Genomic DNA, 14,699 nt, shown 5'->3' on the forward strand with positions numbered 1-14,699 from the left:
ATATGTAAAACTGAAGAAACTAAAGATTGCGTCACTGTTGTACATATGTAAAACTGAAGATTGGGTCACTGTTGTACATATGTAAAACTGAAGATTGCGTCACTGTTGTACATATGTAAAACTGAAGATTGCGTCACTGTTGTATGTAAAACTGAAGATTGCATTACTGTTGTACATATGTAAAACTGAAGATCATGTGACCGCGCGTAGTCTGAATTAAGAATGTTCATTTTAGTCATTGTCTCTGGTAGATAGAAATGTGTTTTTGCAAGTGGCAGATGAGATGTTTTACTCGTGTCTGTTACAGTATCAGAAAACTGATGTATTAATTCTCACACACACTTTTTTTCAAGAGAGAAACCGTTTTACATGAAAGTGTTTTATCACAATATAAAATATTGTGTAGTGTACGCAGGGGAATCAATGACGTTGAACTGACAATGTATTGCGAATGGCTAATGTTTTGTACAGGATATAATAATAGGGTAATAATCTGTCCTTACACCGATTGCATAAGAGGGATCATTCATTGAAATAATACATGTGTTAATATAATTGCTACTAACTGTGCATACACATTTCCCCCGACAAGCTAGATTAACAGATTTTAATAATTTGACGATTTGAATTAAACGTAATTATGAGTTTCTGTATGTATATAAAGATACAGAACATTGCAGTTTTCTGTCCTCGAATGCCTCCCTTGTCAGGCTGTTGACAGCAGAAGGTCAGGACGTTATCCAGGCTGTCCGCGCAGTGACACCCAGACCTGAGGCCGTAATAGTTAGCCAAATGCTAGTCCCAGTGCACATCCGTAAGGTGTGAAGGGGCCATGTCAGACACCGGTACGTATAATTAAAGATGCTAATGTCACGCTTGATGGCATTAAATGCATGTCTTGGTTTAAAAGTGTCAATGCCTATGAGGTAGCATGCTGTGCGTATACTGTCTAGTACATACATTTTGTATACAGGCCTTAAGAAATCAGTGTCTAGGTGCACAGACACCTGTGTCTAGGACGAACGTAAACATCACAAGCAAAAATTACAGTGCCTTGAAGCCTCACACAAACCATTGACTTTTGCCTGTGTTGCCTTTGTTCCAGGTACAGGTGTTTGTGCCAGGTGTGGCCTGAAATTAGGTTCTGCATATCAATACACAGCACCAGGAACGTAAATAACGGTGGTATAAGAGTTTGTCTATATCTCTTTGTATCGGTGTTGCAAAGAAATTAATCAATTAGTGTATATTTGTAATGAATATGAGCTTCCCTTCTTACTGACCAACAACACACACCAACAAACTATACAGGCACAGGTAGTTCAGATTGAATAACAGCTGTCACATAGGGCCTAATTTTTTTCTGGTCTGTGTAATACAGTTAGGTCAACGTGATATATTTCCAATTTTATGGATTTTGTTGATGTCATTACTAATATTCCTTACATATTTTGCTAGCTGCAATCGTTTTCTAGATCTACTGATTGTAAGTACTGATGTAATGTCTGATGTAAATTTATATGTAATTTCCAGCCATTCTCAGCCTAGAAAATATATGGTGTTGTTGGTATTGGTAACATTATATTGCCCAATAGTTCGAGGGAGGGAATCCTGCTGTTTTCACTGTCCTCCCTTTGACATAAAAAAGTGACCAGTCCATCAAGCTGTCTTGCTTCAGTTCCAACAGGCTTCACACCAGATGCTTGACTTTTAATTTACAAGTTATAAGTTACAGAACAAAGTAACACATAATTTGCCACAAAATCCTTATTATCTTTACAACATACAATATTATCAAAACCACAAGGAAAATACCAACATGTCCTAGAAATCATAATTCAATCACAAATTCAATGAAAGTAGGAGGAAATATGGACAAAAACGATTTTCACAGACTCCATAAAAAGTATAAGAAGAATAAGGGCCCATATTCATGAAACCATTCTAGTGCTCAAACATGAATTTTGTGTTCAAGCAAACTGTTTTATAATTCACCTAAATCGTATAAAATAATGCAAATGTCATATATAAACCTTGAATATAGCTTTGACTTGGTTTTAAAATCATCTGCAAAATCAGCCTTATTTATCAATTTCTAACTTTAACAAGACACAAGGCTTGTGCACAAAATTCATGCTTGAGTCTGAGAACGGTTTCATGAATGCGGGCCCAGGTGTTTCAGAAGGGCAAGCATCTTCTGCTTCATCAAATACACCCACTAAGCTTGTCCACGTTGTCATCTAGATGTTAATCTTACAGTCCACACAAGGAATCCAATATTAATCGAAAGATTTTTTTGATCAATTTCATTAATTGAATGGAGCGACTTCCATTGTTTCCATTGAAAAATCTGTTCTGAAAATCTGATGATTCCATTCCATGAAAACATACGTATTTGTGAATAAACAGCCAATTTATTAAGATGCCACTGTGCAGTAAACTACTTTTATTCCAAAGAAACAAACCAAGAGGAAAAAAATAGTATGTTTATTTAGAATTCTGCACTAGTTTCCATTTTTATGTTTATAAAAGGTAAATTTGTGATCATTCTGTTTTAAATAATCAGTGTTTACTACATGATAATATAGGGAACTGAGTCTTTATTACAATTATAGTAACAAATCAATACAGTAACAAGCCTTCAGTGACACTAACTTTGATTCTTCGCCTTAAAAATGAGATGATTTATCAACTGATACATAAAAACTTAGATCCAACTGAAATTTTCCATGAATTCCTTTGAACTGTTTTTTTTTTTTATTATTCTAGGTCTTCACAGTTTAGTTAAGCCATCATCGGAAGAACAGCAAGCTATTGAATGTCTCTGTAACCAGCTTCAGCAGCTGAACCTTCGTGATGGTCACTTCTACGAGGACCACACTTTCATATCAGAGACTCAGATATTTCTGGACCGCCTTCATGTGGTGTGTACACCACAGAGTTCTGACACCATCCAAGTGCCTGGCTGGTTGCCATGTCTACAAAGTCTCATCTTGACGGTTTCAGAGACTTTGTATGTAGTGCTGTCATCATGTGTATGTAAGAAGGCTGCAGATGATGTGATTGTCATACCATCCAGGGCCAAAGATCAATTGAAGGAACTGCTGTTCCGAATAATGGACATTCAGAAAGTTGTAATTGCTATGCAACATGGAATGGTTGAAATGATAGAGGCAAAGGATTTGAGAAATGTTGTTCCGGTTCGGGACTCCGAGAGACTGGCACGTCAGTCCCAGCATGCACTGGACATGTTAGAGGGGTGTCATGTTCTGTTGGCTACTGTTATAGAGGCAGTTGAGAAGAAATGCACATTTGAAGTACGGTTCTTTAACACAGCCTCTATCACTGTAGGAACAATATCTGTAGGTATGTATTATAAAGATAACCTTTTTATAGATGTTACCATCACAAACATCTGTCCCTACAACAGCTACCTGTCTTAACGCAGTACCCTCTTGTACTGGTAAAGTTATGCTCCCTACAATTTTTTTTTATTCTGCCGAATTTTTTTTGTCCATATATAAGATGCAGCGGTGTAGAAGTCACATGCCCAACTTAAGAGCAAAGATGTTGTAGCTTAAAATCCAGAAAAATACTGTAATTATAACATTTATTTTATCTACACCTGGTTCTCAAGGAAACAAATTAAGTAAACTGATCAGCTGAGTTTAACATTACCAAGAATTTCCTTCCTCTAGCTCTATCAATAGAAGGTATAATGTAACCTGTGTATGGTCTTTGGTTTGATCCTTAGTAGTGAGGAATTGAAATTAATGATATCTTTGCATGACATTAGTTAACATGAATCGTATGAAAAAGGATCAATATCTGATTAACCTGCAAAGCAAATCTCTTTAAGGGTTGAATCATCGACATGTCATATTGTTGATAAAAATGTGGAGAACCTGTACTTGAAGTAGTGTTATTTTTGTAATAATAGGAGGCAAATTGATTAATGTACCCATATGTTACATTGAGTTGTTATTGGGCAGTACAGTCTTTTGTCGGCCATGATTCACTGTAAGACTCTGTAGTTATACATCAGTATGAAGATTGCTTTTAATATGGATATCACTCTAATTCAAAGAATATCCTACAGCTGGCTTTTCAAAGTCTATTGATATGCAATGTGTGACTATTTATATACAGAGTGTATATACCAACCTTGTTTATAGGATATCCTCTGGGAAACGTTTGGGGCTGATAATGTATTAACCAATTCCCTGGACAGTCTCAAAAATTTAAATGTTTAATTCACAAAGTCTGTCGTTTATATACCACTGTCAATCAGGACGGAAAAATAGGAAAAAGACTCTGCAGATATCCTGTAAGATGGTTGTATGTGAGCTGTAGGATGTCTTTGGGTGTGCAGAAAACATTTCTTCCTTAAGTTCATTATATTTCTAGTGTAGTATTATAGAGGATATGTAATCCTATACTATGTATTATCTATGTACTAACTCATATATCTACTGGACAAAAGGTAGCTACATTATGCATATACAATTATCTACTGGACATTAAGGTGACAGTATACTCTGTTGGGCATTAATGTATGAACAGGTAATGTACTGAACATCAAGATGACAATGTTATATACCAGGCATTTGGGTAACTGTATTATTTAAAGGACATTTATATGGCTAGATTATCTACAGGGCATTAACATGGCTAGATTATCTACAGGGCATTAACATGGCTAGATTATCTACAGGTCATTAAGGTAGTTAGATTCTCTGCTGGGACCGAAGGTCATCAGACTATATTTAGAGTAGGGAATTGAAGTAGCTGGATGGTAATTAGTTGATTATTTATTACAAATGATTATTGTGTATTTATCGTTATATCAGTTGTTAGTGTGCTTCGTTGAACTATTACATTAAAACAAAAAACAACAAAAACAAAAATAATTGACGTATATTAATATTCAATATATTCAATATGAATTCATCTTTACCTAGAAGCATACGAGTGATGCTAGCCAATTAAAAAATGTTATCACTGGACACTAGGTGCTGACAAAGTGACTGTTGTTTCATATTTTATACTACTACTCTGACCAATATACAGTTGTAATGTCCACTTAAAAATAAATATTTGAAGAGATTTGCTGCTGGCGGGTGCATTCATGGCACAGCGACACATCTAGTTTACTTGTCAGAACGACCAATCACTTCTTTGCCAAAGTGATATCTATTGGAGAAAGAGCAAAGCTAAGTTCTTGTGTGAAAACTAGGATACAGTTTGCTGATTGTCTGAAATGTCACCATTTTCTGTTTTGTAGGCCGATTTGCTTGGAGTTTATGGCAAGGGGAGGGCATGGAAGATGTCATCCATGCTGGTCTTTGGTCAACATGTATGGGATTCACAGCAGCCCTTTTTCAGGTTCCTAGGGTCAGGGTCACTGATATCCAAACACAACTGACCAGGCACCGAATGTTCAGAAAAAAAATGAAGAAGATGTCTGCAGGTTGGAGAAAAAATCAAGACTGGTCATATGCCAAGTTTGTACACATACCATCTCCAAGAAATGGTGCACGACTTTAAGACATGATGTGAGTTACGAGATATTTATAGATTTGTAGTTAATGTCATAAATACTAGAAACAGATTCTAGACATATGTTTCCCTTGAAAATGTCAACTTCAGACAAGCTTTGATAGTTTGAACTTGATCTGATAATTGAAATATGTAACTCAGAGGGTTTACTCAGGTCTGGGTTAATTTTCTTTCTCTACCTAAATTATTAACAATGAAAATTCAATATCTGTTTGTGAGCCTGTCTACTTCAAAGAAATGAAGTTTGATTATATGTCAGTTTTGATTTGTCATCTAACTTTTGATGTTACTCTTGTATATGTATTCGTAAGTTTCCACAGAATACGTATGTATACATTTCCCAGTTAAATGTTTATATTATCTAATTACTCGGACAGTAGACAATATGTACAGTATTACAGACTTCCGTCCATTTCTAAAATTGATTATTTCTTTGCCACGTCCATTCTTAAAGGCATCTAAACATATTGAGATATTTAGAGTTGTTCTTGGTCTTATAATTACAAGAATGTAAAGATTTTAATTACTGATCCTGTAAGAATCTACTGTTAGGAGAATGTGGTTCACATTAAAGAAAGAAAGAAAATATTTTGTAGAAACTTTGGATTTATTTTTTGTGACGATGATAATTTTAATTACAGTGTAACATAACTTTCCTATTTCTGATCAATTTTTTTTTTCATTTGTTTGAACTTTTTAACTTATTGTCCATGTGAATGCCAGATAACTATGGGTTAAGTGTTCAGAAGCTCTGATTGTCTTTAATTGAGCTATATTTTCAAACTTACAGCTCTAGAATCAAAACTCACATATACTATGCTTTAGTTGTGTTAGTAATCTTTATGTGTTCAAGTAAATTTGCTATATTATGTTTTATTCTTGGATGCATATGAAAAAAACCTGAGATATTGATTTTTTGTGTAAACATTCCTAATTCATGGGTTATTAATACAATATTTGTGCAGCATATTCATTGGTCATTTTACTGAAATTTTCATTTACTATCATATTTTTTTCTATGATACTCAAGATATTTCTACATATCAATATTTTTTGTTAAAAAATTTCAGATTTTATTTTCTGTTATGGTGCTTTGGTTATTTGAAATGGCAGTTTGATTTGTAGCAAGATACCTTGTATTAACATGTTTCATTCTGATGATAATCAAGAGTATTATAATCCTATTTATGTTTATACATATAAAGAGAGATATTTACTCATGTTGTTTTAATCCAGAAGCTGTAATGAGCTTTTTTTTACAATATAATTGTGATAATCTGGAAGGAATTAAAAATTTCATAGTTTTAAAACTATATTATCCAGAGGGAATATAAAACAGGTCCAGGAATGGATGAGTTTATCATGATTCATAAAGTATGTTACTATATATAGTATCTCCATTCTACTGAGTACATCGTTATGAATCAGTTAGATATCATTTATGACTGATCATTTCTCAATAGGCTGTGGTATACATGTCATGGACAGATAAAGGGAGCTAACTTAATCAGATCACATCATTCAGATAAGTTGTGGCCCAAGAATTGAAAGGATTAGTGTACTCATTGAACTTTGACGGAACTCAGAATTTCTGGAAATACTTAAAGTTTCAATTTAGGGACATATTGATTTTCAACAATAAAAAAATTGTAGATTGATCACTGTAGGATCAATATCTGGGAGAAGCAACAAAAATGTATAGGTTTGTCCTGATTTTATCAGATGTGCTAAAAAAAAAAGATATTTCCCAGATATGTTTTGACATCTTCAAAGACAATTCTATGTTAAATAAAGTACATGTGATTGATGAGACAGGTGTCCTAAAATTGTGTGAACATATTTAATTGGCAATTTGTATTTTACATAGATATGTACACAAGTTTAAATCTCTTGTAGATAAATAAAATTTCATGAATGAGCATTATTTACATATTCCCTGGGAAACTGAAATTAGCATTAGTAATATCCTGATGTTATTTCTTATATAGTGGTTGTTTTATTTATGTTTGATTATTGTTACACTGAGAGTTTTTAAAACAGTTTTATTTGTAAAGGTCCAGAGATCATGTGAATGATGTTGTGTTAACAAAATATTATTTAATAAGGTTATAAATGTGACCAAATAAAGGTTTGGAGAGGATATTTGAAAATCTGATATAAGTTGGAGCTATTGGTTAAATTTTCAAAATATGATTATCATTTGGAAGGAAATACGTTAAATAATTTTATACAAGTCAATACAACAATATTAGGTTTACTGGCAATAAAACACTGACAGCAATAATTAGTGATCATAACATTTTGTTAAGAATCATTTTTGCAAATTTTTCTTGTTCATTGTTGATTATTCTTTTTAATGATGTAGATGATTTAATGATGTTGATTTAATGATTTAGATGATTTAATGATGTAGATGATTTAATGATGTAGTTGATTTGTATATTACCTTGATTTCCATATTTATCTGTAATATCATAGATTTTTTTATGGTTACTAATATATATTATATCAATAAGTTTTCTAGACATTCCGTAAGGGGCCGTCAATAGAAGAGCCAGTAGTCAGAATTAGTAACCTAATTATTAATTAGTGAAGATCCTAAATGTGTTGACCCCTGGATGTAAGGTCTAGTTCTTTTTTGGATTCTTTATATGTACCTCGGAGAGTAAGCGATGTTTATACAGTGGACCCTCGAAAATCCCGACACCTTTGTTCCTGGTCAAAATTGTCCGGATTATGTATGTTTCTGGATTGCTGAATTTAGTCAACTTGCCAAGATAAATTGAGTTACCTCCCTTGGTGCTGTAATGGACAGGACACTGCAAACAATTCCCAAGAATATTTATGATCTACACACAGCATTTATTGCAAATATTGGTGTATTATTAATAACAATACATGTATTGTGTAATATTTGATTCTCAAACATCTGCTTGAAAACATTAGTGCATATTTACTCAAAATATTTGACAAAGTAAACATCCTGAAAATGATTTGCAATGCATAATGTACTTACATCAATGCTGCCTGATGAGTTCAAATAATGTTAATGAAATCCGTTCCCGAATGTTTCCGTCTGGATTTTCCGGATTATCAGCATCTGGATTATCACGGGACCACTGTATACCTTATTTATCCAGCATTAAATCCCTGCAAGGAAGTAAATTGATCCACTGTTATAGTTTCTGTAGAAATGTAAGCCAGTACTGTAATATACCATTGTGTAGTAAAAGTCCAACATGAATCAGTGTTATATGTCCCTCCAGCCCACTCCTGCTAGAGTTCTGATGGGACCAAATTGAGAGCACCTTGGAATGGGACTAGGATTAAAAAAAAAATCTTCCTTATTTATACATCTCAGTTCTACACTTTCTGTGGTCATTGTATGTCAGAAAGTCACTAGAAATGTTTTATAGTACCAATATTTGGTACAGACCACAGCAAACATCATATAAGTAGCTGCAATGGAAACAGCTGTAATTTAATTTGTCCTTAGGTGAAAAAAACCACAAAAGATATTTGGTTGATTATACAAGATAGTGACTTGTTCTTCAAAAAGCCCACAAATTAAAACTTAATGATGGAATTATTAACTAGTTCAAGGGGGAGATCACTAGAAAATTCACCATAAAGTTTTAAGTCCTTGTTAACATTTGATCAAGATGACCAGTGTTGTTGACACTGTTAGTTTGCTTCTATTGCAATCTTGTAGAGAAATTGATGTTTATCATACGGCTCTAACAAAACCAATATTTACATGATTGGTATAGGTATCTAAATGTGTATCATTTGTTAAGTTTGTCACATATTATATAGTTGTTGATATTTTTCCTGTTTTACACTCAGTGTGATTCAATATCAGTTGTCACTTGTTATGTTAATCAATAACGAAGTGTTTTGTGTTCAGTATTTTTTAGTTATCTATATATATATATATACATGCAGTAATATTTTTTTCTTGTTTGAAGTTAATTTCGTATGCGTATGAATCATGTTTAAATGTGTAATTGACCAGTTTGTCAACTGTTTTTGTTCCTGTTGGTTATGTTATACTATAAATAGTTCGTTTATTCCTTTGATAATTAAAATGATAGTTTGGGTAATTCTGGCTGGAAATGAATTTTCCAGGCTGATGAGAGTCCATGGTATTTGTATATTAAATTTAACAATATTTACCGTTGATGGGTAAGATATTAACTTTGCCTGCACTGTTCTGTATATATTTCCTGTGATCCAGAATGGTTGTTATGAATTGACTAGTGATGTGAACTATCAAGGTACATTCTGCTTGTCTTCTTATAACAAATCCAGCTATTTTACTGATTTATAAAATTACTATTAAAAGGAGAGGTAAAAATATTTCATTCTGTACCCATATTACTGATAAGTAATACTGTTACTTTGTTTGGTACAGGATTCATGAGGGGAACAGATTAGCTAATGTTAATTGCTATGAGTCAAGATAGAAATGATAACAATGATAGCAGAATATACACATGGTTTGTTTTGTGAAAGTGAATCTCTGTCACTGTATAACATCAAATATTCATGAGTGCTTTCTTTCATGATTCAAGCCCAAGGCCTCCTTTTGAAAATGAAAACTTTATTATCTTATAAATGTACAAAGTTCTTTCATCAAATTTATTGTTTGTTACGTTTTATTTTCATGGTTTGTCTCTATTTAGCCATGAAAACCAGAAAGGTTTCTACACAATGAACATTTTGTGTTATACAGTAACTCGTTCCTGTCTTGGATTAAGGATTGTTGGTTTATAGTATTATTTTCCATATAAATGACAAGGTGGTTTGTAATGTCCAGATTCTTTAGTGTCACACAGTGAATCTGTAGAAGCACAGTCTTTGTCAGGATTTATGATTGTAACCTACTGATGTCTTGTTCTGGTGATATAGAAGAGCTACAAACAGCTCTGTAATTTCAGGTGAATGAATCATTTCAAACAACATAAAATGAATTTCACTATTAAAATGTTATGATGTTACAATCTGTTACAAATAATTTGTCAGTAGATATAACTACAATATATTCTACTAGATAGACTCAAGTGCCTGTGGACACAGGGGACTTAGCACGAACTGTAATACCTATATATGGACTGTGGGTTAAGAATTCGTGCCAATGCCTGTATCTCATACAGTATGTGGTGTATGATCAATACCCGATGATGATAATCATGTGATCAGGAAGGAAGTGCCATTATATAGATTGTTTTTTATCTGTGATAGTGTTATCATGATGTAGTGGGGTTATCTGAGATATGTTAACAAGAACCATACATATAGGTATATATATATATATATATATATATATATATATACATAAACCCAACATAACCAGTGAATTAATCGACAGATGATTATATAAATATAGCCTTATTGCTTAATCAGGAGTATCTGTTACATTACATCGCAAATATTGAACATGATAAAAGAGATACAAAATGTGTGATGTATAAGGACATTTGCAGGGTAAACAGCAGACTTTGTACAGCACATTAATGCAGATATATTAAGGTATCACTGTGACTTCAATGATCAAACTATAGATGTATAAGAGGGACAGGTGATATGATATATATATATCAAGAGAGACATTCAAGAGAGATATTCTCTAAACATGATGTAGAGAGAGACAAACATAATAAAATGTTGTGTTTACCTGACACCGACAGAGACTGACTGACATTGTATAAACATGGCACCAATACACAGATGACATTGGTATGTGTGTGTGTGAATGTGTGTGTGAGGGTGTGCGTGAGGGTGTGTGTGTGTGCGTGCGTGCGTGTGAGTGAGGGTGCGTGTGTGTGTGTGTGTGTGAGGGTGTGTGTGTGGGTGTGTGTGTGGGTGTGTGTGTGTGTGAGGGTGTGTGTGTGTGTGTGAGTGCGTGTGTGTGTGTGAGGGCGTGCGTGCGTGCGTGCGTGTGTGTGTGTGTGAAATGGACAGGTAACATCAATATAAATGTGATTTCAAGACAGAGGGACAGAAGACACTGAATAAAACCAACCTGAGAGACTGACTGAAGACATTGTATAAACAAGATGATTACCAGGACGTCCAGAAAAAATCAACAAACTAAAATTATTTCATGAGCACAGAGAGACGAATTGTAGGCAAGGCATGTGAATTAAATCGAAGCAAACCTCATGTTTTCACTTTGATAAAAGAAGGTTTAGAACAACATGTTATGTAATCCTTATGTCAAATTACAGAATGAAGGGTTGTCTTTTAAGTGTTGTGATATGCATAGACATTTTTGCTTTCAAGGGTACAGAACCATTTGATATTTTACTCTCTTGCAATTAGAAATTAAACACTTTCCAATAGGAATGAACCGTTTGATTTATGTCTGTTACTGATATATGTACAGTACACTTTACAATAGATGGCATACCTTGTAAAACTTCTGAATGCCAATAAAACAAGAGGTCTACAGGGCCTGTATTCTTGATTGTCTTTGATTGTTATGTATAGTGCACACAGGTTTCTATAATGATGTTCAATATATAAAAAGCGATCACATTGTTATTCGTTCGTCCAACATGAGAAAAGACTCAATAATATCTGTCAAGAAGGAGATAATCATTCTTTATTTTAAAAACTATACAATGTCCGATATGGACATATTGGCCTAGTCCTGATGTACATTCACCAAAAGGACGTTTCTGTTGTCATAGCTATATGCTGTTAAGTTTGAGGATATTGTGGCACTAAACAGAGGCAACGTTATCCATCATTGTCTTAATACTTTCTGATAGATGCCTTTGATAAGTAGATTCAGTGAAAGGCTGAAAGCTGCTGCAAGACCAGTGTTAACTTTTTTGAAGATTTGTGGAAACTTGTTTGAAGATGCCAGGAAACTTGTTTCAAGATCTATGAAATCTTGCTGTAAGATATCTGAAAAGATCTTTAGAAGGTCATTGCACGATACGTGGAATCTTGCTGTGAGATAGCTGAAAAGATCTTTAGAAGGTCATTGCACGATACGTGGAATCTTGCTGTAAGATAGCTGAAAAGATCTTTAGAAGGTCATTGAACGATACTTGGAATCTTGCTGTAAGATAGCTGAAAAGATCTTTAGAAGGTCATTGCACGATACTTGGAATCTTGCTGTAAGATAGCTGAAAAGATCTTTAGAAGGTCATTGAACGATACTTGGAATCTTGCTGTAAGATAGCTGAAAAGATCTTTAGAAGGTCATTGCACGATACTTGGAATCTTGCTGTAAGATAGCTGAAAAGATCTTTAGAAGGTCATTGCACGATACGTGGAATCTTGCTGTAAGATAGCTGAAAAGATCTTTAGAAGGTCATTGCACGATACGTGGAATCTTGCTGTAAGATATCTGGAAACTTGTTATTGTAGGCTTTATTGTTTCATTATTACTGCACAAATGACAAATAAAACTCTCTTTAAAAATACATGTACATATATCAATGTCATTGACTATACACTACACATATATACACATCAACGTACCTCAAATATAAACTTTTTCGTACACTTTTATTTCTTATCATATATAACAAGTAAAGGATGCAGCTGCCTTTCATCATCTCTAACGACGACCTGGTCTTAAAACATCTCTAGAGACCACCTTTATACATTACATGGTCATTTAACATCTCTAAAGACGAACTTTATAAATTACCTGGTCCTTAAAACATCTCTACACTGTAAAAAATAAGCGTTAAGTTACACTTCATTTACACTCAATTTAATTAATATTTACACCATTTCTGGTGTCGTAAGGCATCCTACACTAGAAATGGTGTAAATTGACACTAGATACTGATTGGTGTAACGGTACACTTTATTTACACTAGATGTGGTGAATATTTACACCGTTTCTGGTGTCGTAAGGCATCCTACACTAGAAATGGTGTAAATTGACACTAGATACTGATTGGTGTAACGGTACACTTTATTTACACTAGATGTGGTGAATATTTACACCGTTTCTGGTGTCGTAAGGCATCCTACACTAGAAATGATGTATATTGACACTAAATTCTGATTGGTGTAACGGTACACTTTAAGTTACACTAAATGTGGTGAATATTTACACCGTTTCTGGTATCGTAACACTCAATTCTGAACGGTTTAACGTTACAGTGGTTACAATACCATATTCGATGTTGACGTTATTCAGCGCTACAATTTCAAATACATTTATATCTTATGAGCCCAAGCAAAAAGATTTAAGCTCATATTTACACAATGGCATTGTATAGTAAAATTTATACATGTGGTTAGGTTATTCATGTTGGTAATCGGTGAAAGTTAGGGGGTCAAATGTCACACTTGACCACATTGCTGGAATGGAGGTAATTCAACAGTAGTGTGGTGTACTGTGGATTCATTTATTTTCGTTGGGTTCAATTTTCGTTGTTTCTACAAATTAGACAGTTTCGTGGACTCATAAATTCGTGGATTTTTTATTCTGTGGGAAAAAAATAAAAACGTTAGAATTTTCTCTGTTTTCTTCCAGTCGAATTTTTTTCTGTTTGTATTAAGGCTATGTTCACAGGAATTAACACTAATGACAAGAATAAAAGAACGTTTTTTTTCAAGATGGCATCCTGTGTTTTTATAACGCTGTTTACAACAGTCTCGCATTAATATCAAACCACAAATCAGTATATATCCTGGCGTGTAATCAATCGGTAATTATCAGAAACAATTGTTTTCAGTGGATAAACATTGTGTGCAGATCAGTCGGTGTACCGCAGTCATATGAAAACACCACGCGTATCGATTGGACCATGTGTGTAAACAGGTGTGTAAACAAGATCTGCATTATTAATAATTATTGTGAACCTGTAGTCGGATAGAAATACGGATCCAATCTTCAATCGACAGGATGGTCCGATCAAGCCTAGTGTCCACAGTGTCGCTAACGACTGCGATCCCATCATACTTAGCATCACAATGGGTACTTACCCTTTGTTATGTTTAATAATATATAATTATATATCGTTGACACCAATTTAGCGTATCCATGTCGAGCCTCAGACTACCCGACTCCCGACTAATTACGGGGCTTCTGTCATTATCAACCTTGGAAATAACAAATTTTCTGTTTGATTTTTTCTCCCATGATGATGTATACCATCTACATT

At 33.9% G+C, this 14,699-nt stretch overlaps 1 protein-coding gene across 1 annotated transcript; it reads left to right on the plus strand.

Annotated features, from left to right (window-relative positions):
• Nucleotides 1-762: 762 nt before the first annotated feature.
• On the plus strand, nucleotides 763-5,547 carry LOC132546769 (uncharacterized). Its single transcript, XM_060210488.1, has 3 exons — nucleotides 763-845; nucleotides 2,770-3,366; nucleotides 5,285-5,547. Exons 1-3 carry the CDS (start codon nucleotides 833-835, stop codon nucleotides 5,545-5,547), a joined length of 873 nt encoding a protein of 290 aa, XP_060066471.1. The 5' UTR covers nucleotides 763-832.
• The last annotated feature ends 9,152 nt before the right edge of the window (nucleotides 5,548-14,699 follow it).

The sequence above is a fragment of the Ylistrum balloti genome, unplaced genomic scaffold, assembly GCF_031769215.1.
Source record: "Ylistrum balloti isolate Yb309-2 unplaced genomic scaffold, AGI_CSIRO_Ybal_v1 Utg369912, whole genome shotgun sequence".
In the NCBI taxonomy this organism is placed as follows: domain Eukaryota; kingdom Metazoa; phylum Mollusca; class Bivalvia; order Pectinida; family Pectinidae; genus Ylistrum; species Ylistrum balloti.